Source organism: Misgurnus anguillicaudatus, chromosome 13 (genome assembly GCF_027580225.2).
Source record: "Misgurnus anguillicaudatus chromosome 13, ASM2758022v2, whole genome shotgun sequence".
Taxonomy (NCBI): domain Eukaryota; kingdom Metazoa; phylum Chordata; class Actinopteri; order Cypriniformes; family Cobitidae; genus Misgurnus; species Misgurnus anguillicaudatus.
Genome location: NC_073349.2, coordinates 30,491,663 through 30,515,526, shown reverse-complemented (window position 1 = coordinate 30,515,526; position 23,864 = coordinate 30,491,663). Strand labels below are relative to the sequence as shown.

At 35.3% G+C, this 23,864-nt stretch overlaps 3 protein-coding genes across 6 annotated transcripts in view; 1 reads left to right on the top strand and 2 right to left on the bottom strand.

Annotated features, from left to right (window-relative positions):
- Window positions 1-630: 630 nt before the first annotated feature.
- Window positions 631-16,856, bottom strand: LOC129430533 (sushi, von Willebrand factor type A, EGF and pentraxin domain-containing protein 1). 4 transcript variants are annotated; one of them, XM_073875569.1, is made up of 12 exons: window positions 16,620-16,846; window positions 15,650-15,859; window positions 15,451-15,547; window positions 15,264-15,337; window positions 9,958-10,194; window positions 9,613-9,786; window positions 7,223-7,405; window positions 6,694-6,879; window positions 6,512-6,611; window positions 6,188-6,261; window positions 5,724-5,903; window positions 631-2,276 (listed from the first exon to the last, which is right to left on the bottom strand). In XM_073875569.1, exons 1-12 carry the CDS (start codon window positions 16,663-16,665, stop codon window positions 2,089-2,091), a joined length of 1,749 nt encoding a protein of 582 aa, XP_073731670.1. In that variant the 5' UTR covers window positions 16,666-16,846; the 3' UTR covers window positions 631-2,088. The 4 variants fall into 4 exon arrangements, with proteins under 4 accessions (XP_073731670.1, XP_073731671.1, XP_073731672.1 ...); XM_073875570.1 differs by having other exon boundaries at window positions 6,694-6,870; window positions 16,620-16,844; XM_073875571.1 differs by lacking the exon at window positions 7,223-7,405 and having other exon boundaries at window positions 16,620-16,856.
- Window positions 16,857-20,776: 3,920 nt separating this feature from the next.
- Window positions 20,777-23,864, top strand: part of myl9a (myosin, light chain 9a, regulatory) — a 36,762-nt gene continuing 33,674 nt past the window's right edge. Inside the window, exon 1 of the mRNA XM_073875565.1 lies at window positions 20,777-20,788. The gene's annotated coding sequence lies outside the window, so the exon portion shown is untranslated. The remainder of the gene's footprint in view (window positions 20,789-23,864) is intronic.
- The window catches only part of pfkfb2a (6-phosphofructo-2-kinase/fructose-2,6-biphosphatase 2a), a 29,874-nt gene continuing 26,800 nt past the window's right edge, over window positions 20,791-23,864 (bottom strand). The window contains exons 14-15 of the mRNA XM_055188652.2: window positions 22,882-23,073; window positions 20,791-22,618 (exon numbers count right to left, since the gene is read on the bottom strand). Of these exons, the coding sequence (XP_055044627.1) occupies window positions 22,565-22,618; window positions 22,882-23,073 (246 nt within the window). The 3' untranslated portion in view covers window positions 20,791-22,564. The remainder of the gene's footprint in view (window positions 22,619-22,881; window positions 23,074-23,864) is intronic.

Below are 23,864 nucleotides of genomic sequence, written 5' to 3'. Positions count from 1 at the left end.
CATTGGCAGATTTTTTGCACAAATCACTTAAATTTAATTTTTTTGGGGTCTAAAAACTGGACTTGTTTTCTTGGGTCGTTTTGCTCATCAAGAAAAAGCATCCCAAACTCAAGAATTTTTGGATATTTTTACTGAAAACAAAACAAAAATACTAAGAATTTTTTTCTTGAAAATAATTGTTTGCAGTGTTTAAATACTCAGATGTCTCACACTGCAAAAAAATATTTTTTTGCAGTGCAGATGTGCATTAAATTTTGGGATAGCCAAGGCTTTGTAGGATCCATATGGATCCTTGATTTTAGGGAAAATAAAGGGCGCATGTGAAGGAGCCTTTGAATTGGGAAAGCCTTCGTTGCGGCCCAGTGATGTCATTGGCTTTCGAAGGACGTAGCCCCTGAATTGGGATTGTATTTAGAAACTTTTCTTTGTTTTGTCCACCCTGACAGTTTGTTTTTCAAAGTTTTTAAACTTTTAAGACCAGAAAATACTCAACCCATGTTCAAGTTTGTTTATAGTATCGTTTGCCAAACCTTTGCCCATCTCCTCAATGACAGTAAAAGTTAATCTTCAGTATAAACCATACATTCACGTCCAAATATTTAACACATTTTTAAATAAAAGTATGCCATGTCATATATCAAATGAAAGTTTTAATAAAACAGTTTTATGTATGTTGTACATTTGACATCTATTACAAGAGTCACTTATATAAATGTTTACCTGTATAAATATGATGATAGTGTAGAAAGAAACTCGAAGTTAACCCATGAACAGGTTGTACAGGACGGTCAGTGTAACCCAATGCAAAACTCAAGTTGTTTATCATCTCCATCATTAAACATGTTAACATAATGCAGCACTACAGGATTGAAATCCTTTGTTAAATGTGTAAAATAGCCACGACTGTCATGAAATAAAAGGTTTGTGGCAAAATAGTCAACGTTTGCTTCTTTTGAATGTTCACTAAAGTAATGCAGAGTGTAACTTAGTCAATGTCATTGGCAGTCTGTGACTGCGGCTTTATTTTTATAATTTCCCCTCGTCTTTGCTCTACCAATCCCATTTCAAATGTACCATAGCGATTCACATTTCTTTTTCGTTTTGTTGTGTTCTTTTCCCAGTTTTTCTTTTAGATTTTTTTGCCACGTTTCATGGAATGGGAAATGGTATTTGCACTTGTTATTTGTTTATGCTCATGTAAAAATGTCTGGATTTTGTATTGTCTTTTTAAATGAAAGAAATTGGTGTTCTTAAAACGGCCTATCTTGTTTTCTTAATTTATACAGAATAAATCTGAATATGAGAAAACAAAGCAAAAAATAACCATATTGTAACCGTATTTCTTAATATTAGAAGAATGCAGAATTATTGCTGTAGAAGTTACTCATTTATTGTTATAGTCGTATTAGATTTTGTGTCTGTTGAAGTCTGTGCCCAGAATAAATGCCCAGTAAATTATTTATTACAAATCTTCAAGTTAGTCCTTCATGTTTAACCGTCTAGAAATTTAATATAAGTTTCAATGGTTGGTTTGAAAGTTACTACTGACTTTTTACTGAGAACAGAAAAGTTTCATCTGTTCATTGTTTGATGTTTTTAATGCTAGTTTACGTGATAATCTATGTTGTTGTGATCTATCCTGAAAAAATAACAATTTCCAACTCTATCCAACATAGTTTTGATCAAATTTAAGTTCACAGCTCTATAATATGGCTTGACTTAACATTATTTTCATTAATTTAATAAATTATTGAAATGGCTTCTATAAAAAAAATAATTTAACTTCCATATAATAATTGTTTATGTGCTTTAATTAATGCAAAATAAAAAAATAGATAAATGAGGAAAAACAGGTAACGAAGTAAGACTTGATCCATAATGCTGCGTGTTACCTACTATTCAATTTTTCTGTAAAAATATATATATTGTGTTTCAGTTTCACTAAAGTTTTAAGATAACAGAATATTTACCAAGACTGATAGTTGCAAAACATTTGAAGTAAAATGAGTCTAATTGTTAATGTAATGTAACTGTATTTTATATAGTATTATACCTTCTAAGTTTTATTGTAGACGCATTTTTTGTATTTTAAATAACACACATGTTGGAAAGGTCTGGTTTCCATTTTCCGTCTTCTCCACAATTGATAGAATTTCCGTCTGCGAGTTTATATCCAGGATTACAGGTGATTCTTGCGGTGTTCCCAAATCTATAGACGGGTCTGTAGCCCGCAATTCTGGATCCATGATCTACTCTGGGCTCAGGACAAGTAACATCTGAAAAACATAACAGGAATAAATCTGTTAATTCATGTTCCTTATGGTTTATATAATATCATAGTGTTATTCAGGAGCGTGGGGTGAGATGAGTCAGTTTTTTTTAAGGTAATAAATGAATCAAATGACCATACATTTATTTTATGACTTAAAATCTTTTTGAATGGGTTTTGGAAATCATTATAATTCAGAATATTTTAATGTATGTAACTATTTGTGTATGTAAGAGTACACTGTAAAAAAATTTGGCAGCTGTTGCCAGTAACTTACTGTAGATTTTACATGTATATCTTTATTTTCTACAGTAAGTTCCTGGCAACCAGCTGCATAATTACAGCTAATTTTTACAGTCGGTCGGCTAAAAATGATAGATGCTACCTGAATATAAAATTGACTAAATGTTTGATAATGGAAGAAAAAGTATGTACTGTTTTATTAGATTATAATCTATTTATGACTACAATAGGGTTTGGAAAAAATCATATATTCTACTTATAAACTGTATATTTAATCATTTTTATTTCTATATCTTTCATGTAAAGCTGCTTTTAACAAAACAATATTGTTAAGAAGTAAAAAATGAATCAGAATTGACGAAGCTGCTATGAAGGAATAAAGACGTGGAAAGGAAAACAGTAAAAAAAAAGAGACAGAAGAGTTGTTTTATATATTGTTAATTTTAAACAAAGTAGTCGATTGTTAAACTGCAACTAACCTTTTCATTTTTTGTTGTAAAGTTATTTTTTTTATTTGTTGATTAATACTTTGACTAATTAGCCAGAAAATATAACTTCTTATAACTTCTTTTATTAGTGTTTCAAACTTTTACTATATAATTTTCTAAAAATACTTCAACTTAGTTGAAATTTCCTATAAAAAAAGAAAAAAGTTAAAAACGCAAACCACACTTCATGGCATCACATACCAATCATAAAAATGTATGAAATGCAACATGTAGTTTAAAAACATGTAGCCAAGTCCAGCAAAGAATACCTGAATGCATCTTCTCATTTAAAGAAGTCCAACATAAACAGTTCAAGAAAAGTTGGAGGATATGTAACTAACTTCAGTAACTTCAATCAGTTTAAGTAACAGTTCATAAAAGAAGCAGACAATCTAATAAAAAGTCTGTTTCACGGTACTGTATTAAGTAAGAAAGAGCTCAGATGTGATGAAGAAATGTAAGCATACGGAATAAGGAAAGCCTCGCTAAAGACTACATTGCAAAATGTGACTTTTATAAAAAAAAAAAAAGTATGTATGTGATTAAAGTTGCCATGAAACGGAAGTAGGGATTATTTTATTTTATTTTCCCTGTGGTGACAAATATCTGAGTGGAGCGGCTTCGGAAATGAATAAAAGTCGGACGGGACTTTTGAATTTGTCTATAGAGAAATATCTGGATGGTTTAAGTTGGGTCATGTTGTTATTTGCTAATCGCTGCAATCTTTTCCTGGACCCGCCCACCTGCCATACCATATGAACGGAAGTAAAGAGAGATCGTTTCGAGGAGGGGAGGAGATTTGCGTTTTTGATTAAAGATTATGGAGGGCACATATTTTTTTTTAAATAATGAAGTTCACAGATAAGTCATTTGTAAAAAATCACGTGCTCACGCGAAACCTTTATGTGCAGAATTTTTTTAAAAAAAAGTTTAGTTTCTTGTGCGCACGCAAAACTAAACTTTTTTGTTTTAAATCTGCACATGAAGGTTTCGCGTGAGCACGTGATTTTATTTTTGCTCTACGTCCCCTTGGGGGCTCCGTACACCGCTTTGGCTTGTCGAGAAAACTTTAACAACACCATTAACTTAGGGCAATACCTATAAACTTGTATGATATTCAGCTAACCATGTTTTTATCTTTTGCATTTATTCTGTTTTAGTATCCAAATATCAGAAAAATACTACAACTTTAAAATATCTATCTGTATATGCAGTGGACATCGGTTGTGCTCATCTTTGGTAGCTTCTGTAAAGGCATCATGAGTAAAACATCCCTACATTTAATAAAGCACACAAAAGACCTGGGGCCTCATTTATAAAATGCTACATTTAATCTGATGATTATTTATCAAAAATGCATACATGTGATTCATAAACCGAACGTATGCACAGACAACGTGAGTACTCCTTTCTTTCAGTTGTAAAATCTATAAATCGCAAATGATCTTGAAACTGTGCGCAGCCGAGCAGTTTCAGATCTCCGCCTTTAAACAATAGCCTCTTTCACACAGTAATTCTGGTAAATTACCATGAATTTACCAGAATGAATTTACCAGTAAATACAAAAACGTGCTGTTCACACACGCAGTGGCGTTCCGTTATTTTACCAGTAAGACATCATTCACACATCAGTATCAAAATACCGGTAAATTCGTTGAGAAAGCGGAAGTACCTGTAGCACGCGGCAAGCTCAGTGTTGTATTTGTAAATAATCCACGTCGTTCATAACCACGGTCCGTATTTTGTTGTTTTCACGTCTGTGGTAAACAGTCGCGAAGTTGCTCATGACCAAACAACATTGAATGAGACGACGTCAAACCGAAAATGCGCTTTTAACAACAGTTTGCACTTTAGGCTTCACAGAGGGCGTGCTGAGGACGTCGGCAATTCGGCGGTAAGCTGTTTTGAACAACTTTTGTGAAGAAATGTGGACGTAAACTTCAGGTGTGCTCAACTTTCAAGCAGCATGTGTGTGGAAACGTCAGTAAACACTGCGGGGGTAAACGCGTCATCTGTATTTAAACGCTATGATTGGCCCGAAGTCAGCACGGTCTTACGTCATCCGTTCTAAATGCCGGTAATCCTATAATTTTCGTTCACACACAGCGCTTACCGGTAAATTACTGGTAATCTTACAACCTGTCTTACTGGTAAATTGGGAGCACTGATTTACCGGAAAGGTTCTGTTTACACATGACATGTTAACGGCAATTTACCAGTAAATTACCAGTAAAGACTGTATGTGTGAAAGGGACTAATGTCTCCTTTTCAATCAGCAGGAATGGCTTATATTTCCAAAAACATGCAGCAATCGGACAAGCAAAAGCGTGTACGCACCCATTACGTGCCTTTAGGTGCAATTGAGACATTAAAGCCATCCATACAGCACAAATTGGGGGAAGTAAATGATGAACGAATTTTAATTTTGGGGTGAAGTATCTCTTTAAGTGTCTATAGGGGCGGTGTGTCTTTAGTTGTTTTTTGTACGTTTTGGTGATCTCAACAGATCGGATATAAGCTGGAAGTAACCAGAGAGGAACACAAACACATAATTAATGTGGGCGGTTTCCCAGTCAGGGCTTATATTAGTACCAGACTAAAGTGCATGTTTGAGCTGCCTTAATTTAACTTAATTGCACTCACGCATCTTAACATACATCAAGGTATGTTGTTAAAAACTACTTAAAATGTCCTAGTCCTGGATTAATTGGAAAAATGTGTACCTCTACATTCAGGAGGAGGAGCGCTCCAGTCTCCATTTTTAGTGCAGTAAATGTCCTTTGCACCAATCAGAGTCCCGGTACGGCAGCGATAGGTCACCACGCGACCAAAAGGAACGTGATCATACTCGGGATCTAACATGTAAGCGTTCTTGACCACTGGAGGAGGAGGGCAATGCACAGCTGCAACAAACACACACAAGCAAACACTTCACATCTTATACACACACGACTCAATGCACCAAAGATCAGTGTGTAAAATATACTAAAGACAACAACAAGCAAACATTGGTTAGATTTTATAATAATAAAAACACATGACTGTGGCTGACAGATTGTAAAAGTTATAGCACATATTCTGAGAAAACAACTCTATCATAATGTGTGTTTAGATGTCTCTTTATTTATTATTTAGTTTAAAGGTACTACAAGTGATCATGTGAGCGGCAAAAGAACAAAAGTCACACGTTCACACTCCGGGTTTCGTCCATCCCAGCCTCCATCCCTGCAGTACCGCTTAGCTGGACCAATCAGCTCATACCTGAAGTGACCAATCACAAACACATCTAAATAAATCACACCAACATTATAAGCAACATAGATTTTTAAAAGTGACTAACTAAAATAATAAAAAGAGGTATGTGCATCATGATTTTTTTTTTGTTTATATTCTCGGTGCATTATGGGATTTCTCTGTCCTATACTATCAGCACTATCTGTGAAATATACATGCAATACTGCCTAACAATATGACCAAAGGATGTGAAACATCAGCATTAAAATGATCTAACCCTTCATCACAGATGACTGCAGCATAATCTCCAAATGACACGCCGCTGTATTCAAAACGACCATTGAAAATCTCTCCTGCAGAACCGCATCTCTTCCGTTTCAATAGAAATAGTATAAGTATAAGTTAAGAAACTGTGCATGTGAAATTAAATAAAAATGAGACTTGGTCTTAACATACGTTCACAATGCAGCTGCAGTTTTGTCCATTGTCCATTTGTACAGTGTATAATATCTCGACCAGCAGATCGACGGTGTCCTACATTGCACTTGTAATGAACCCGATCGCCAGATCTGTACTCGGTCTTCTGCATGTCTCTGGGGTGGGCGTGAGGATACACAGGAGCTGGACCACATGTACCTAAAATGACTTAAAAAAATGACATCCAGTATATATTACACATGAATGTGACTTTTTCAATGTGCACTGAATACTTCGATAACCCTACTTTGTGCAGGGTTACTATATCCCACAATGCAATGCGCTCACATCGTCCAGACCCATTTGTAATCTGCAGTGCATTTATTAAAAAAAAATATATATATGCAGAACATACGTGGGGTTTATATTGAGGCTTCTCTCCACGTTTTATTTTCTATTTACCATTAAAAGATCTAAGCATCTTACTGATATAAAAATGTTATTTTAAATAGACCATCGGTTCAATAAAACACCACAAAGGTTGAATAAAATATGAATGTCTTGGTATTACCTTTAGGGTTACACTCAGGCAAGTTCAGCCATTGGCCATTTGGTCCACATGTGATCTGTGATGAGCCAATCAGATCAAAGCCCTCTTTACAGCTGATGGTCACGGTGTCCTGGGGTTTATACTGAGACTTCTCTCCATGTTTTATATCTCTGTTATGCACCGCAGGTGCTGAACAGCTCTTCTCTGAAACAGTGCCAAAATATTTTTTTATTAAAAAAAAATCACAATAAATAAACACATTAAAAGTAGCTGGAGCAGGACCACACATACCTGAAATGATTTTTTAAAAATGACATCCGGTCTGTATTACACATCATTTTTCTAGGTTTACCTGGCAGTTAATATTAATGCACATAACACATATTTAAAAGCACTTATTTATTGAATTTATCTTTCTAAACTGAAAATTCTTTATAAGAAATAAATACAATAAAGTGTCTGAAAAATAACTGAAAATAAACTGACTATAACAGAAAAGGTCATATTATTGCTGGACCACCAAAAAAAATCAATTCCTTACAGATCCTTTAGAATACCATCCTTCACTTCCCCAAATTTGGAATTGCTGTTTTGGAAATGTAGGTTTTACCTGGCAGTTCGTATTGCTTATAAAAGTTTTGCAGCATTTCTTTAAGTGTGGTTTTGAATGGCTTTGCAATGTATCGCTTTACGCTGTCAGATAAGGGAGCGCCATCTGATACGGTCTCGTTTAAACAGGCGCTGCAGCTCCCCCTTGTGTTTTTTAAAGAGATGTGCAATCATTGCGGTGATCTGAAATCATTGCAATGAGGTCAAACGATTGCGATGGGACGATTATTCAATCATTGTGACAGCCCTATTCATCATATTAACTATGATTTTTGGTGCAATGATAACCCATAGTATCACTAAGTAACCATGATCTTTTGGTTTTATTTGTAATTAAACCATGGTTACTTTTTGTCATTTTTATTCAGTAGATACAGCACACTTATCAGTCCTTCCAGAAAAACGCAGAGTTTTTTTGTGATTGTTGTGGGCAAAAATCCTCGATTTTGCGGCACGTTTTCTTAAAAAATGCGATGGAATATGCAGAATATGCAGGATATTTATGCAATTTATGCGATGGAATTGCAGGAATTTGCGAAAATTGCGAAAAGCTGCGGAAACTTGCAAAAGCTGCGTCACATAATCACGTCACTTCATAACGTTCCCATGGCAACAGAGGACACAGCTGCGCTTGTGTGAAGTAAATGCAACATTTTTCACCTTTCTGCTAATATATGTGACTTTTTCCTATGAAAATGCAGGGATTATAAAATCATGCAAGCCCCGCATATTTTGAGCTCGAAAATCTGTAATTAATGCGGCAAAAGTGCGTCATATTTGGAAAAAATGCAGCCCCGCATAAATATGCGGACTTTGTGCGATCACACAATTTATTGCATAATCAGCCAATCGCGTTTTTCTGGAGGGACTGACTTATAAATGTTACAAGCTAGAGATGTGCATCTCCATAACTGAATCTATTCCACTCAACACAACAAGGTAAAGCTTTAAGGCTATAAAAGCAATATTTTAAGGCACCAGAATACAAGAAAATGGCATCTACTACCAGTTAATGCTTTGGACCCACCCACGCCCATGGATTTGTAATAACATGATGAAGGATAGCTCTACTTCTGCCGTGTTATGCAGTCTCAGTCTCAGAAGTCACGCCCACAAAACCATAAACATTCTATACGTAGACGCCTCATAGACTGACGTAGCCTATTAAAGCTGATGCATCAGCGCAGCCGCCATCTTGGATGGTTCCCCAATGTGCCCCCCTGCATTAATTTCTACTGAGGAAGGTGTATCCCCAACTACAATAATCACAACTACACAAATTACTCACGGTTTGGTTACACATAAGTAACGTTAGTGGTAAAATAACCAAAATTATTTTTCGATCTTACTTGTGAAAGATAATCCCATGCAATCTGATATCAATACTGCATTTGTTATTGCAACTGTAAGCTGCACAAAATACGGGCATAGTTGCTCGCTCTCCGGTGATGGTGTAGAGTAAGGAGACCCAACCAATATGGCGGCAACGCTGGATTACGTTCCAGCACGTCATGAGGCGTCTACCTATATAATGTCTATGCTGGAAACCCTTCAGGATTGTTGAAGCCATCTTCTGATTTGTTGAAATATAGCTCTGATGTTCGATCAAGAAAGAGAAGTCATGTATGTAATGTACTTCTGCAAACAATTCAATTCGTCTTGTCTAGTCTTTCACACGATTAGAGCTCTTAAAAATATGAAACATTACTTAAATTTTTGTCCTACTTTGTCTTTTAAATAGCATTAGGCCATGGTTATTTTTATTTAAACTCAAAACTGTGGGACATTTGAACATCACTAACCTGGCTCACATGTGGGAATCTCCGCCGTCCAGGAGCCGTTTGCCAAACATTTGAGATGTTGAGCTCCATGCAGTTTGAATCCTTTAGCGCAAGTGACAGTAACACTGGTGTTAAACCTGACTCTCTTAGACGATCGGATACCATTATCAATCTTAAAGTCTGGGCATTTCACCACTGAGGAAACAAAATGAGTTGTGTCTTCATTTCAACATTAATGTCCAGTCCTTATCTATCTGTTTATCACAACACAAACATGGAGGTCATGACAGGTCTCTTAACATCTTAGGTTTCTTTAAATGTGTCCTCCTGTTTCATTACACATAATACAAACACTTCTGTACTTACAGTGACACTTTACATTACGTAGCCATTTTCCTCCTTTACATATGTAATTTCCGTGTCCACTATATCCGGTGTTGCACATGACGGATGCGTGATCTCCATCCTCAAAACAGGGCTTCGGATCTTGGATAATTACATCGGCTGGTAGTGCAGATGGGTTACATGCACCGCAGGGCATTTGATGTGCTGATGCAACTGAAACAGGAAGTTCGGGCGGGACATATCGAGTGGCTCCTCCCCCTTTCAAAATAGGCAACATAAACACTTAACACAGGGTTCCCACACCTTAGTTAAATTCAAATTCAAGGACCTTTCAAGGTCCAATACCCTCAAATTCAAAGACTAAATGTGGGGACACATTTGAAGTGAGTGCAAGGTTACATCGTGTTACCTTTTAAGATACATTGTTACAGTTCACAGTTCACGAGGGAACTTGCGCTGCGTCACTGCAGTGACACTTCGTGGTCACCTCCAGGGGTAAGTGCGTCTGAATGTGTATATCAAATTCAACCAATGGTGAGACTTAACGACAAAGACAGGGTGATGCGAGAGTCAGGAATTATATCGCTATCTAAAATATTGCCAAAGATGGCGTTACATGGACGCAGGAAGTATGGCAAGGGAGACGCAGCGTCTCGTTCCCTCATCAGTGAACAACAGTTACTTACGTAACCGAGACGTTTTCATGTGTCAAACACAACTATGCAAAAAAGCATTTTGGTATGAATCAACATTCGCATACAGAAGATATAAGCATTTAAAGTGAAAAGTTTAGCACGTGTGCTTAAAAAGTCTAGAATTTTTATGATATTCTCCTACACTACACAGCGAATAATATGGATATCTATTTATGTAGATTTTCAAAAACTTCACCAGGCCCTTGAATTTTTTTCCCCAGATTCACAAACTTTTAAGGATTTCAAGGACCCGTAGGAACCCTGTTAACATACACAACAAATAAACAGCTCAAAATGATGCGTCTTAAAAAAATGATTTATTCTGCCAACTGAGAGTAAGTAACTGGTATAATAAATTCAGCTGTTTAAGATGACAAAGCTCTTGGGGAACACAAGTAAAAACATGTTGTGTGTTTGTGCACGGTCAGTGATCTCACGCTGGTAATAACAGACTCTGTCGATCACATCCTGAGCAGATAAACATTAACAACAGTATATCTTTTCTAAAGAAACATGCCAGGGATTAAAGGGTGGTTTGCTACTATATGTGATAGCTTACATCAGGCTTGTGCACAATTCAGAATTTCAGAATTGGCCTCCATTCAATTCATGAATTGGAATTTGAATTGAATTGACTCCGCCCTACAGGAAGTTGAATTTGAATTGGAATTGGAATGACAGGAAGTGGAATTAAATTCATTGCAATTCAAAGAAATTCCACAGTCACAACAACAGAAAGAATCTCACATACATTCAGTGTTAGGAAAGTTACTTTGGAAAATTGTTTGGCAACCATTTTAAATACTTGGTAAAATTAAAGCATTCTGGGAAATGAAGTCATGTTACATTGTGTTCCATAAAATTACAATTGCAAAAAAATCTAACTTAATTACTTGTTATGTGACTAGAGTTTTTAAAGTTAATTGCTGGGGGAAAACATTTCCTGTTAATGTAATCTGTACAAACAAATATATTTATAGAATATGTAATGCAATCATATCTGACATATACTGAAAGTTTCATTTTTAACACTTCACTTCCTGTATAATATGTATAAGAATTTCTTTGAATTTCTATTGAATTGCAATTCTGCTTCCTTTAATTCAAATTCGAATTGTAATTCTAGATCCAGTTTTTGACATAAATTCAAATTCAATTCAAATTCAAGAATTGAATTGGAATTTTGGAGTCATTCTCAATTCAATTCTGAATTCTGCACAAGCCTGGCTTACATGCATGTTGCAATCAAATTTCTCATATAGGCCTACTTGAAATAAGTCAAAGTCTAAGGTCTCTATTATAATCTGATCTCAGGTCTCCTTTAACTCATTCACCGCCAGCCATTTGATTTTCACAAAATGCCTTCCAGAATTTTTTTTCTTAAAATATATAAAAATACAAATATATCAAATGATAGAACAGACCCTCTGCTATCAAATAAAAATAAACAAAACGGGGAAAAAACATTTCACCCAATATATATTTTTTTCTCTGTTTATAAACTCTTAAATATGGGTATTTTTAGCAAAAAGATGAAACGATTGCATTTTTGTATATGAATTTTGTTAGAGATCAGATTCAGAACGATTATCAAAACATACACGGAGTTTAAAATGAGTAAATAACGTTTTGGCTTCAGTTTTTTGGTAAACTGGGCAAGCCATCTAGTGGATAATCGTGGCATTGCAGATTAACATAAAAATGTGCAAAAGGTTTTCTCTTAACTGACGAAATAACTCTTCAATGGCGGGGAAAGAGTTAATATACATCTCTGATATCAGTAACATTAAACACCTTTCCTCAACACACACTGAAAAAAACTAAGTAAACAAAAAAAACTGATTAAATTGAATGAATATTTTTGTTCAGTGCACTACTGTACATGATTTGGCTCATCATTCATGGCTTTGTTTATCACAGTGTGACTATGCAGATTATGACCTTTCTAAAATGCATTACATGATCCCAACAAGCATTTGTGCAATTAAAAAACGTCTAATGGCTGTCCAAACACAGCCAAGAAATGTAGGCACAAACAAGCAAAAAATGTTTTCCATGAAACCAAACACACTGTTGACTTTGTTTACATGATAGAATATCAGATCTCGCAAGTTATTTTGGCAAAAACAACGTAACCAAATTCAAGTTTATTTTGGCTAGAAGTGGGTTACTCATAGCCGGACTATATCAGGGCTATAGTTAACCTAAATGGTAAAATACGACGATTCCTTGCTGGGATTGTCATGTAACAACTTTTAAACAAATATATTTATTAAGTAAATACAGGGGTGGTTTCCTGGACAGGGCTCATATATCAGTACTAGATTAAAATGCATGTTTAAGCTGCCTTAACATAAAAACATCTTGCACTGACATATCTTAATAATTTATATCCAGGGTTTCCATTCTAAGCCAGAATGTACGGAAAAACATCATAACATTTTCCTGCCATTTGCTTAAACGCAACATCTTGGGATAACATAACGCCCAATGTATTTTCGTGTTTTACTTTATCCGTAATTCCTCCATTCGTGACTTTTTAAGCGTTAAAATGTCTTTAAATGGGCAGCTGCTAACAAGTTGCTACATGGGACTACAGACTTTGTTAGAAACTTTAAATTTCATCATGCATGAAGATCTCAAAAACAACGCAACATGGGCACAATTCCCAACAAACATTCATCTACAAAGTATTTCCTTATCAGAAAACATGTTTTTAAATGTGTTTAAATACAGATTCTGTCGAGAGGCAGCTGATGTAGTTGCGTGTAGCCTAAGGTTAGCTTTTCATTTCTAGTAAGAACAATTAGTCTTAGTGAATAAAAGTTTAGTGTATCTGTAAAGATAATCTTGGACAAAATGTTTAAGCATCATAAACTTTTGGATTATCACATAAATATACTCAGTGTTTAACCAAAGTCTACGGGATAAATAAATGGGCCTTTTGGTGAAGGAACAAGCACTCTTGAAAATTAAAGCAGGATGGGAAAAAAATGTCCCCTTATAAGGGCCAAACTTTATCATGGTGACATTAACCATTTAAATGAAAAGACAACTAGGCCGCAGACTGTTCATAAATAAAGAACAAAATTTACCTTCTTGAATAAATCCAATTAAAATGAACTTAAACTTGAATTAATAAATAAAACTAATTAACTTTCCTTTGCAAATAAATGTTTTAACATGAATGAGTACAGACAGTTAGCTAAGGATAGAAAACGCTATGACTGGGTTTGTTCAGCATTACCTAATAATAATAATTTTCTCTCTAAAAATTTTAAAAGCTTTAATGCCGAAAAGATTTCATTGTCAATTAAATATCTTGACTATACAGATTTATCAGTCTTCTATTTTTTGGCAAAATGTTTCTACAGATAAAGCTACTAGATCGACTAGATTTCGACACGTTCATAAGTTTTCATAATCAATTAATCGTTGATTATTTTTTCGATTAATCGGATAAAAACATAAATATTTCTTTATTAGATTTTTTACTTATTATACCTAAAGGCACTAAATTTGAGTATTCACCTGTAGAAAAGTGCACAAGCCTCACACTACTGCAGAGCTTTACTAATATAATCTTTTTGATTATTTTAAGCCTTAAATAAAAATGTTTTTGCAGCTTTTAAATAGTAAAACATCTTTAAATGTCAAAACAGAAATGTATTGAGTCTTCAGGGATGTGCTGGTGAGAAAATTTTGCCACAGATTAATAAAGTATTTTTATTCTTTAACTTTAGAAAAAGACATTATTTGGTATTAATAAAAATAAATAATCCATATGATATGAGTGAGATATACATGCATTGTTACAGTAAAAACCTGGATTACTTTAAAACAGATGCTTAGTTTGTGGTTCATAACTATTTTTATGACAACCCAACAACAATTATACAAATACAAACTCACTTATATTAAAGGAAGAAATAAAGCCTTTATTAACCAGACGCATGTGATGTCATAGACCAACTTATCTATAATGAAATTAATTACGGTAATAAATAATCAATTATTATTGATTTAATCGATTAGTTGTTGCAGCCCTAAAGAATATAACATCATGTTTTTGAAAATGAGTTGCACCTGACATAAATGCCTTTTTCTGGCTGACTGGCCACTAGTGAGCTAACACGTTTTTAATAATATGGAACAGTGATGCTGCTAAATATATAAAATATACATTTCCCAGACTGTTAAGATATTCCAGAAATGCCATGACCCGTGGGAACCCTGTAATATCAGTGCCATTGTTTTGTCTGAAGATGCACACTTGTGTTATTTTTGTTTGTAAAACCTACTTAAATGCTCTAATATAACTAATGCCTAGTCCTGGATTAATCTAAACCCTGTCCAGGAAACTGCCCCATAATCCAGTATTATTTTCCACACATAGTAAACGTGAATTCCCTTCAGCATAAATTGCATAATTTCACCACTAGAGTATGACAATGAGCTACAGAAGTCACACATTTGAGATAATAAACCCTGCTTCACTGTCCCGAGGTCACATTCCTAGTCTGAAACTGAAGTTTACTGCAACTCCATTAGATGATTGTACCAATATTATAAAAACAACACCAGGAGGAAGGTAATGTGTGATGAGTTTAGTATGGTGAAGGTTAAACTCACTGTCACAGATGGGCTCTACTCCATTCCATCCATCCTCCATACACGAGCGAACACCTTCTCCTTTCAAAACATACCTGCAGGTATACATCACCAAAAAAAATCAAACATTGCATTATGACAAGAATGCATTCGTCTTTTATTGATTTACTTCAAATATAGAGACAGAATATGAATGAGGTCTTTATACCCTTCATTACACACAGCAGTGGCTTTATCTCCAAATAACACTCCAGTATAAAGGTATTTGCCGTTCTCAAAATCACTCAGAGGGCCGCAGCTTTTTCCTGGTTGAAAAATCATTCAAAATATAAGAAATTAAGTGGATGATCAAATAAATGAATATATATATTAAATATAAAAGATATAGATTACTTTACAGGACTTACTGTCACATTTCATGTGTAAAGGTGTCCAGTGTCCCATTTTACAGAGGGATATTCGACTGCCTTCCATCCGCACGTAACCCGGAGCACAATTATACGCCACTTTATCCCCATACCTGAACTCTGATGTGTGAAGATATTTGTCGTCCAGTCGCCTGTCTGGATATTTTGTTGGCAGGCCACACTTACCTGGATATCTTTGAGATGCAACAGATTTAAATCACAACTGAACATTGAACTGAACCAAGTATATAAACCTGATTTACTACAATCAGCATCAAGTCATCCGTCTATCTACAATGAAAAATTAATTAATATGCATGACTTTTTAAAACCTATTTGATGCATGTTAAAAACATAGGTCCGCAGAGACTGATTTCAGATCAGTATGATTTCATTGTGTGATGCTGCAGAAACAGGCCAACCTGACTGACAAAATCTCTTAGATGTCCTTGTTTACCAGTGATTATTTTTGGCTGGTTAGGACAAAAACTCACATATGGATTAGATTGCTAGTGATACGGTTGTTAACCCACTTCTGGTTTTTATAAATTTGAGACCACATGTTAAGGTTTTGCTACCGAAACAGTAGGTTTTTGTAATAAAGTGTGTTTATCAGCATGCCAAAAAAAAACAAAAAATATTTAGTTATTGCATGAGTATGATTGGGAAAGAAAGTGGGTTTAAAAAAGTCTGCCAGGCTGAGAAAAAAGAAAAGCGCGGTTTGGTTTAGTGTGAGTGCGCCCTTAATGTGGTTTAGTTAAGCTGATTTAGTTAGCAAGTCAGCATGTCTTTATATAAATATACAAGCAGTTGCCAGTTCACACAGATAATACGCATAACTAGTACGTTTTGCTACTGAATAGCAGTCGCTTGAATTCAATAGGCGCAGGCAGTTTTGTTGTTTTGGTATGCGCAGCGCAGGCAGTTCTGTTGTTACGCGTGGCAAATTTGAAAGGTTACTTACCAACAGCGTGCGCAAACACGAGTATGAGTATATTCCTTAAAATATCCACCATATTTTCACAGCAGATGAACTGAAGGAGCCTTTCTGAACAGCAACAACATCAAACAATACATGCGTACGGTTTTTAACACACGCCTGCTGTCGTCATCAGCGCGCACCACGCCCACATTAAATGCGAGGCCAGGCCACCTACAACCTGTATACCTGTACGTGAAAGCGTTTGTTATATATATAACCATAAACGACTGATTATTTTTATAACACTCAAAGGCATAAAAACAGCTCGACGGAGCGCAAATGAACGCGTGGCTGGGCGTTAAGCAAGCAGTTTAAAAAACGCAGCGCAACGGACGCCACGCATGGTAGGCTACGTCAAAACAGCTTAAGGTTATTGAAACTAATATAGCCATAGATTGTGTTTCTACCACACATATTAAATACTGTAAACACAACATACATATATGTATTTATACTGAAAAATCCAAGACCTGGATAAACTGGTAGCTGGTTTTAGCTGGTCCTCCCAGCCTAGCAAAGCTGGTCAAGCTGGTAGGTCAGCTGGTCTTCCAGGCTGACCAGCTAAGTCCAGCTAGACCAGTTTAAAAAGTGACGAAAACACAGCTAGGCCAGCTTGCTACACCAGCAAAACCAAGCCGAGAGACCAGCTATAAACCAGCTAACCAGCTTATGCTGGTCTTAGCTGGGTTTGTCAGTAGCGTACACACATAAAAACATAGTCTTACATACATGCAAAACATATTTCAATTAATAAATACATAAAATACAAAATTTTAAAAACCAAGCCCTTCACCTTCAGAGAACTACTGTAGTGAAGTGACCTAAACTTTTAAAAATCAGCCTATATGTGTGTCCAAAATCATATTAGCCTGCATTATTTTATTCTATTGGTTCTCCATATTGTCAGAAATAAAGTAGCTGTGTTTTCACCTAAACATTATCTATTTTTCCTTCCTTTAGTCCTTGAGGCTGAAAATATCTGCTAAAGCTGTTTATTCTTTGTAATAGCCTTGAACAAACAGTCATAACAAAGACGTAAAATAAACCCAAAACAACAGATATACTGTAAATGTTGAGATATGAGACAAGAGAAAGGACAGGATGTTTATAAAAAACCTCCTAAACCTCCGCAAAAGCAGAGATGCAGAGAGGTGAGGTTGATAAACCAGATGATTTACAGTCCAAGTTTTTGACTCATATGCTTTCATAACACACGGACACAGTCTTAATAAAGGAGACAGTAGCCTATGACTACATGTGCTGTGGGTGGAGAAGTGTTTTACTATATACACCCACTTTATGTCATAGTTTCTGCCATCAGTCTGACTGCTGTTTTATATAGGCAGGGGTTCAAGGATTTGTGGATGCAGATTAAATGACATCTAAGGCCATAAACTATACTCACAGCACTCATATACAGGGTTTCAGGAGAGTTAGTTATTTTCTAATCCAGTGAGAACTGTAAACAATATTTCTAACTTTATACACTCTGAGAGAAAAGGTACAAAAGCTGGATGCTGTTCCCAGGGGCACCTTATAAATCCTATTTAGGTACAGATATATATGGTACCAACATCTTTAGGTACAAAGGAGACTTTACATCAGATGTGTTACATCACATTCTTCAAATATGAATTGAAGCAATGCATTTTCATAATGTGAAATTGATTTATAGACTGGATGTCACATGTCTGAAAAAGCCTATTTTGTGGTATGATCTCATGGCAAATTTTACATATTTTACTAATTGGCTAATTATTTTTATTAATCATTCGTATATTTTTGTATTTTTTTTGCTTTTGCCCCTGTGACGTTGCAGTCAGAAGGGGGGCTTCATTATTGTTTTTTATGATAATCGCTGCAATGCTATCTCACAAGAATTCGTACATATTTTACGAGTTGGCTAACTCGTATTAATTCATACAACCACATTCGTATGTTTTTGTATGTTTTGCCCTGACCCCGTGACGTTGGGGTTAGGGGTTGGGTTTCGTTTTAAAGAGAAATGTATGTTTTTGCACGATTAACTTTGTATGAATTCATACAAATTAGCCAACTCATAAAATATGTACAAATTCTTGAGAGATCAGGCTGGATAATTGTATGTTTTCATACAATTCACTTCGTATGAATTCCTACAAATTATTAGTCAACTGTACACTGTAAATTCATAATTTTGTTAAATCAAAGTTAATTCAAGTTAAACAATTTCAACTTCAATATTATGAGTTATGTCAACTTATCACAAGCCAAAACTTAAAACAGTAGGTTGACTTGACTTGCAAAACCAAGTTGCATTTTTTGCCACCTATAGGTTTTAATTAGACCTCAGAAACTAGTAAATGAATTTGGTTATTTTCAATCCAGCTTTGGGTCAAAAAGGGACGAAACCAACGTGTCGTAATTTAACGTATATGCCGAGTTGTTTAAATCCATTTTTAGGTCAAATATAAAAAAAAATGTTGGGTTCATTGAACGGCTGGGTTTGTCCCTGTTTGACCCAATGATGGGTTAAAAACAAGCCAGCATTTTTTATAGTGTACAGTACGCTCTCAGGAAATAAGGTACAAAAGCTGTCAACGGGGCGGGACCCTTTCTTTCTATCTTTCTTTATTCTTACACCATTACATTTAGACTATATTCATGGCGAGAACCAGTTAATCCATACACAAGTTAATCCAAACAAGTTAAGGTTAGGGGAGGGGCAATTTGATATCTCCAATTCACCTGACTTAGTTTTTTGCGTGTGGGAGTACCCGAAGTAAACCTACGCTGACACATGGAGAACTTGCAAGCGGTACCCTTTTAAAAAGTACTCCTTTGTATCTAAAGAATGTATATTATTACCTCAAAAGTACATACAGTGGTGGCCAAAAATGTTACGCAAGTGACTTTTATTTAACATAAAACCATGATTAAAAACATTTAACAGAAAAGAGAACTAGAAACAACCACAACCAAACCAAGATATCCACATTCAAGACATTTATAAAGAATAAAAGGGTAAAACAGAAACTTTAACGGTTAACCAGGTTCCTCTATGGCATGGATGGGAATTTTATTTATGTTGTGTACTTTACATGTAGTAAAAGTGTGCATTGGGTGTTTGGGACCTTGTACACAAAAATCCCTTTTCAGCAGAACATGAAGTTTAACAACACTGTATCTGAAGAGATTACAGTAATACTGGCAGCTGTTTGCCAGTAACTTCCTGTAGATTTGCTGAGGCTGTTATATTATAGTTTTATTCTGTAAAGACTTGTTAATAATGTTCATTTATCTTTGAACAAACTGTTGTCGTAAATAACATCAATTTAAATCTACAGTAAGGTTCTGGCAAACAGCTATAACTACAGCAACAAAAAAAATTACAGTGCACGCTACTGAGTTTTATATGTTTTTGTATGTTTGTAAAAAATAGCATTGTGTTTTATTTTGATTCTACCAGAATTTCAGGATGTGACAAATTCAACATCCACTAATCACTGAAGAATAATGTTTAGTTTTCCACCCATTTACCACTGATACTGTATATAAACTCAAACATTATTTTAGATAGGAATAATGACTCTTTTCCCATTTTAGGATAAGCTGGAAACAAACACTATGTGTAATACAGACCGCTGTTGTGACCAAACTCATCTCGGTGGTCAACAAACCACCCTTTACCAAATATAACTCAAAGAGATTTACTGCCAACAGCTAACACCCATGTGTCATTTCAATACGGTATGATAATCTGAATTTAGTACATATGATTGAAAGCAGACTGAATCCTAAACAAAAAAAGCAAAAATTACTTCATATATTTTAAAACGACATCTTTATCCTTGTTTGCTCTATCTTTTAGTTTTATTGAAAACATGTCTGTCAACAATAAATAACATTTTACCCAAAGAACAAAAATGTATTAAAAATGGTCCGTCACTGGGCCAGTTCCCAAAATGTATAAGTTTTTAACTAAAGAGTTCATATTAGTACCTCAGAGGTACATATTGGTACCAAATGTATACAGTATCTGTACCTAAGTGGTAAATATTAGGATCATTTCAAAGGGTACTGACCCAGTGACAGCTTGGGACCGTTTTCCTGACAATGCATGAAGATTTATAAAGAAAGCATTTCATTTTATTACCATGATAGTTAGAGGAACACATGGTATTTTTTATCAGAAGTTTATTAGATCACAGATGCCGTATCAATAGATTTGCATGACATTACATTACAGTTAGGATTAATATTGTTTTTACAAAGAAACCAGAATGCAAAAATCTCTTGCAATACAATGCAATACAATAAAGGATTTGGTTTTAAAGGAAAACACCACAGTTTATCAATATATTACTATGTTCTTACCTCAACTTAGATCAATTAATACATGCATCTTTTTTTCAATGCATGCACTTCATCTTTGTACAGCACGTCGTGAATGTGTTAGCATTTAGCCTAGCCCCATTCATTCCTTAGGATCCAAACAGGGATGCCACCGAACACTTCCATGTTTTCCCTATTAACAGACTGTTACACGAGTAAGTATGGTGGCACAAAATAAAACGTGGCGATTTTTTAAGCGGATAAAAATGATAACTATATTGTATGGCGGAAGAGCACTTAGTTTGCAGCAAGCGAGGTCGACGTTTGTGGCATTGGTTACACTTTGGGTTGCGATGTGAAGGCACTTACAGGTCCAATAATACAATCCAGTGACGTCATCACATTTACATTCGCTTTAAAGTCTATTAGGAATAGAGTTGCAAAAATCTGGGAATATTGGAAACTGTCCACAAAAATCACACGGGAATATAGGGGATTTGTGGCACACAGATGAAGATGAGAAAGTTGATGTTTGTGATTATAGTTTTTAAAAATTACCCAAAATTTACAAATAATTTCATTTAATTCCAACTTGGAACATTTTCCAAAATTCCAAAGCTTTGCAACCCTAATTAGGATTAAGCGGCAGGTAACTGTAATGCAGACACTAGACTTTCATTTGTTGGAATACAGTAATACTAAATACTGTAATATTCAGTATACATGAGGTATATTACATCACCAATTTAAAAGCATGTGCTTCACTTCCAAAAAGTTAAACACTCGAGTCCAAACTAAAATGCTCCAAATTTAACGAAATATTCAATGCATCTTTTCACAGCTTAGGATGAGTTGAATTATAAAGTATGTAGGAATATTTTCAGTAGCTTCAAATGATCGACAGGATAGAGGTTAAAAACAGTTTGACAATCATCATATAACAACCATATAAAGAACATTTCAAGACTGAATATAGTCAAGTTTTCCTTGAGTATCATCATTCACTAACAATCACTTTTCTATTAAAACCCCCTGATGTACTTTCTTAGATTTATAAAAGGTGATTTTAATAATAAAAAAATCACAAGACATTTATTACATTCAATAAAATATTAACAAACATCAAAACAAGAACTACTGTATTAGAAAGCGCTGCGACTCTGTAATAGACACACAAACAAAAGCAACACAAACAATTAACATCTAAAACATCAATTAAAAGAGTTTAAAGCTATTTGTGGCAGTCACATAACTAGACAATCGTAATGCATATGCAGTAAAACAGATGCTGAATCGATCAAAAATACAATACAAATAATATCTCAATGTTTTATCAAACAACAGATTTTAGCTGAAACTGAAAAGCCAATCAGATTAACCGGTACAAGCCACACCCACTCTAATCAGTTTGGCTTTAAACGTTTCCGTTATTGGTCTCACAAGCTGTCAATCAGTGTAACAGTTTAAGCTTAAAATGAATACCAGTTGTTTTGAACCTCAACCTTCATCGAATTTTACTACCACCAAAGGTTTGAAACAGGTCTTTGAGTTTGTTGACATGTGGAAAATTTATAAGTTACGTTATCCGGAGCCTCACAATTCCTGGTTTGTTTGTGCTTTTACTGCTGGACGGCGTCTTTTGAGTCTCCCGGGCTGAAGCAGTCCAGTATTTCCTATGAGACAGACACAGGTTACTTTATTCCTGCAATCTCATTAACATGGAGTACAGCAACTTCTGTACTATAAAGTCAAACTTTTCAACTTTTATACAGCTATTTTAAAACTCTTGCTTTAGGTACTTCCTGCAAATGTGATTATAATGTGAAGGGGATTTTTCTTCTCAGTGGGATTGCGGTCATACAGGCCTTGCAACATAAATTACATTTACAGTGAACATCAAAGGCTTAAAAACACACACCGACCGGGTAAAACTAACCTGGCTTTCATTCAGTTCCTCAGTCTCCGGTGCGCCTGGCAAGCGCGTGGAAGATAAAACGGGAACGACTGGTAGCCGCGGTGGATTGCCCACGCTGAAAAGACGAGGACGCTTTATTTGGTCTTGACTCGACAGTGGAGTAAAGCTGTTTCTCCTGAGCAGAGTCCGAGGCATCTCCTGTTTTCTTCCTCCCTGATAAAACATTATATTTTTAACATTAAGGATGTGGATAAAGTATTTCACACATTACACAAGTCAGAGTTTTCTGCACAAAAAGGAGCAATTCCTACACTGACAGAAAACTACAAAACTGTACCTTTTTGTCACTGGGGTATCCATCAGAGGTTCATTTTTGTACCTTAATTATAATGTTGTACCTTTTGGGATTCAATATAATTATAATCTAAGGACCTGTTGTGTACCTTAAAGGAAAACACCACAGTTTTTGAATATTTTACTATGTTCTTACCTCAAATTAGATGAATTAATACATACCTATCTTTTTTCATGCGTGCACTTAATCTTTGTACAGCATGTCGTGAATGTGTTAGCATTTAGCCTAGCCCCATTCATTCCTTAGGATCCAAACAGGACTAAATTTAGAAGCCATGTTTTCCCTATTTAAAGACTACACGAGTTGTTACACGAGTAAGTATGGTGGCACAAAATAAAACGTGGCGATTTTTAAGCGGATAAAAATTAGAACTATATTGCACAGCGGAAGAGCACTTAGTTTGAAGCACTTCTACCTCAGGCACAGTAATATTAACGAAAGTTTGAGCGAGGGGGGAGGAGTCAGGAGTGATGATGTAACTGCACGCCAAGGTCAAAGTGCTGCAAACTAAGTGCTCTTCTAATTGTTTGTTGGCTTCAAATTCATCCCTGTTTGGATCTTAATGCTGCGTTCACACCAGCTGCGGTAGAGGCGTCAAGCGCGAGTGATTTCAATGTTAAGTCAATGTGAAGTCTGGAGGTCTCGCAGC

Excerpts from the sequence above, each read along its gene's own strand:
- LOC129430533 (XM_073875569.1), bottom strand. The coding sequence starts at position 16,665 with ATGGTGGATATTTTAAGGAATATACTCATACTCGTGTTTGCGCACG. Across the intron at positions 10,195-15,263 it reads AGTAGAGCCCATCTGTGACA|GGGGAGGAGCCACTCGATAT; the intron begins GTGAGTTTAACC and ends CTATTTTGAAAG. Across the intron at positions 2,277-5,723 it reads TCCTCCTCCTGAATGTAGAG|ATGTTACTTGTCCTGAGCCC; the intron begins GTACACATTTTT and ends TATGTTTTTCAG.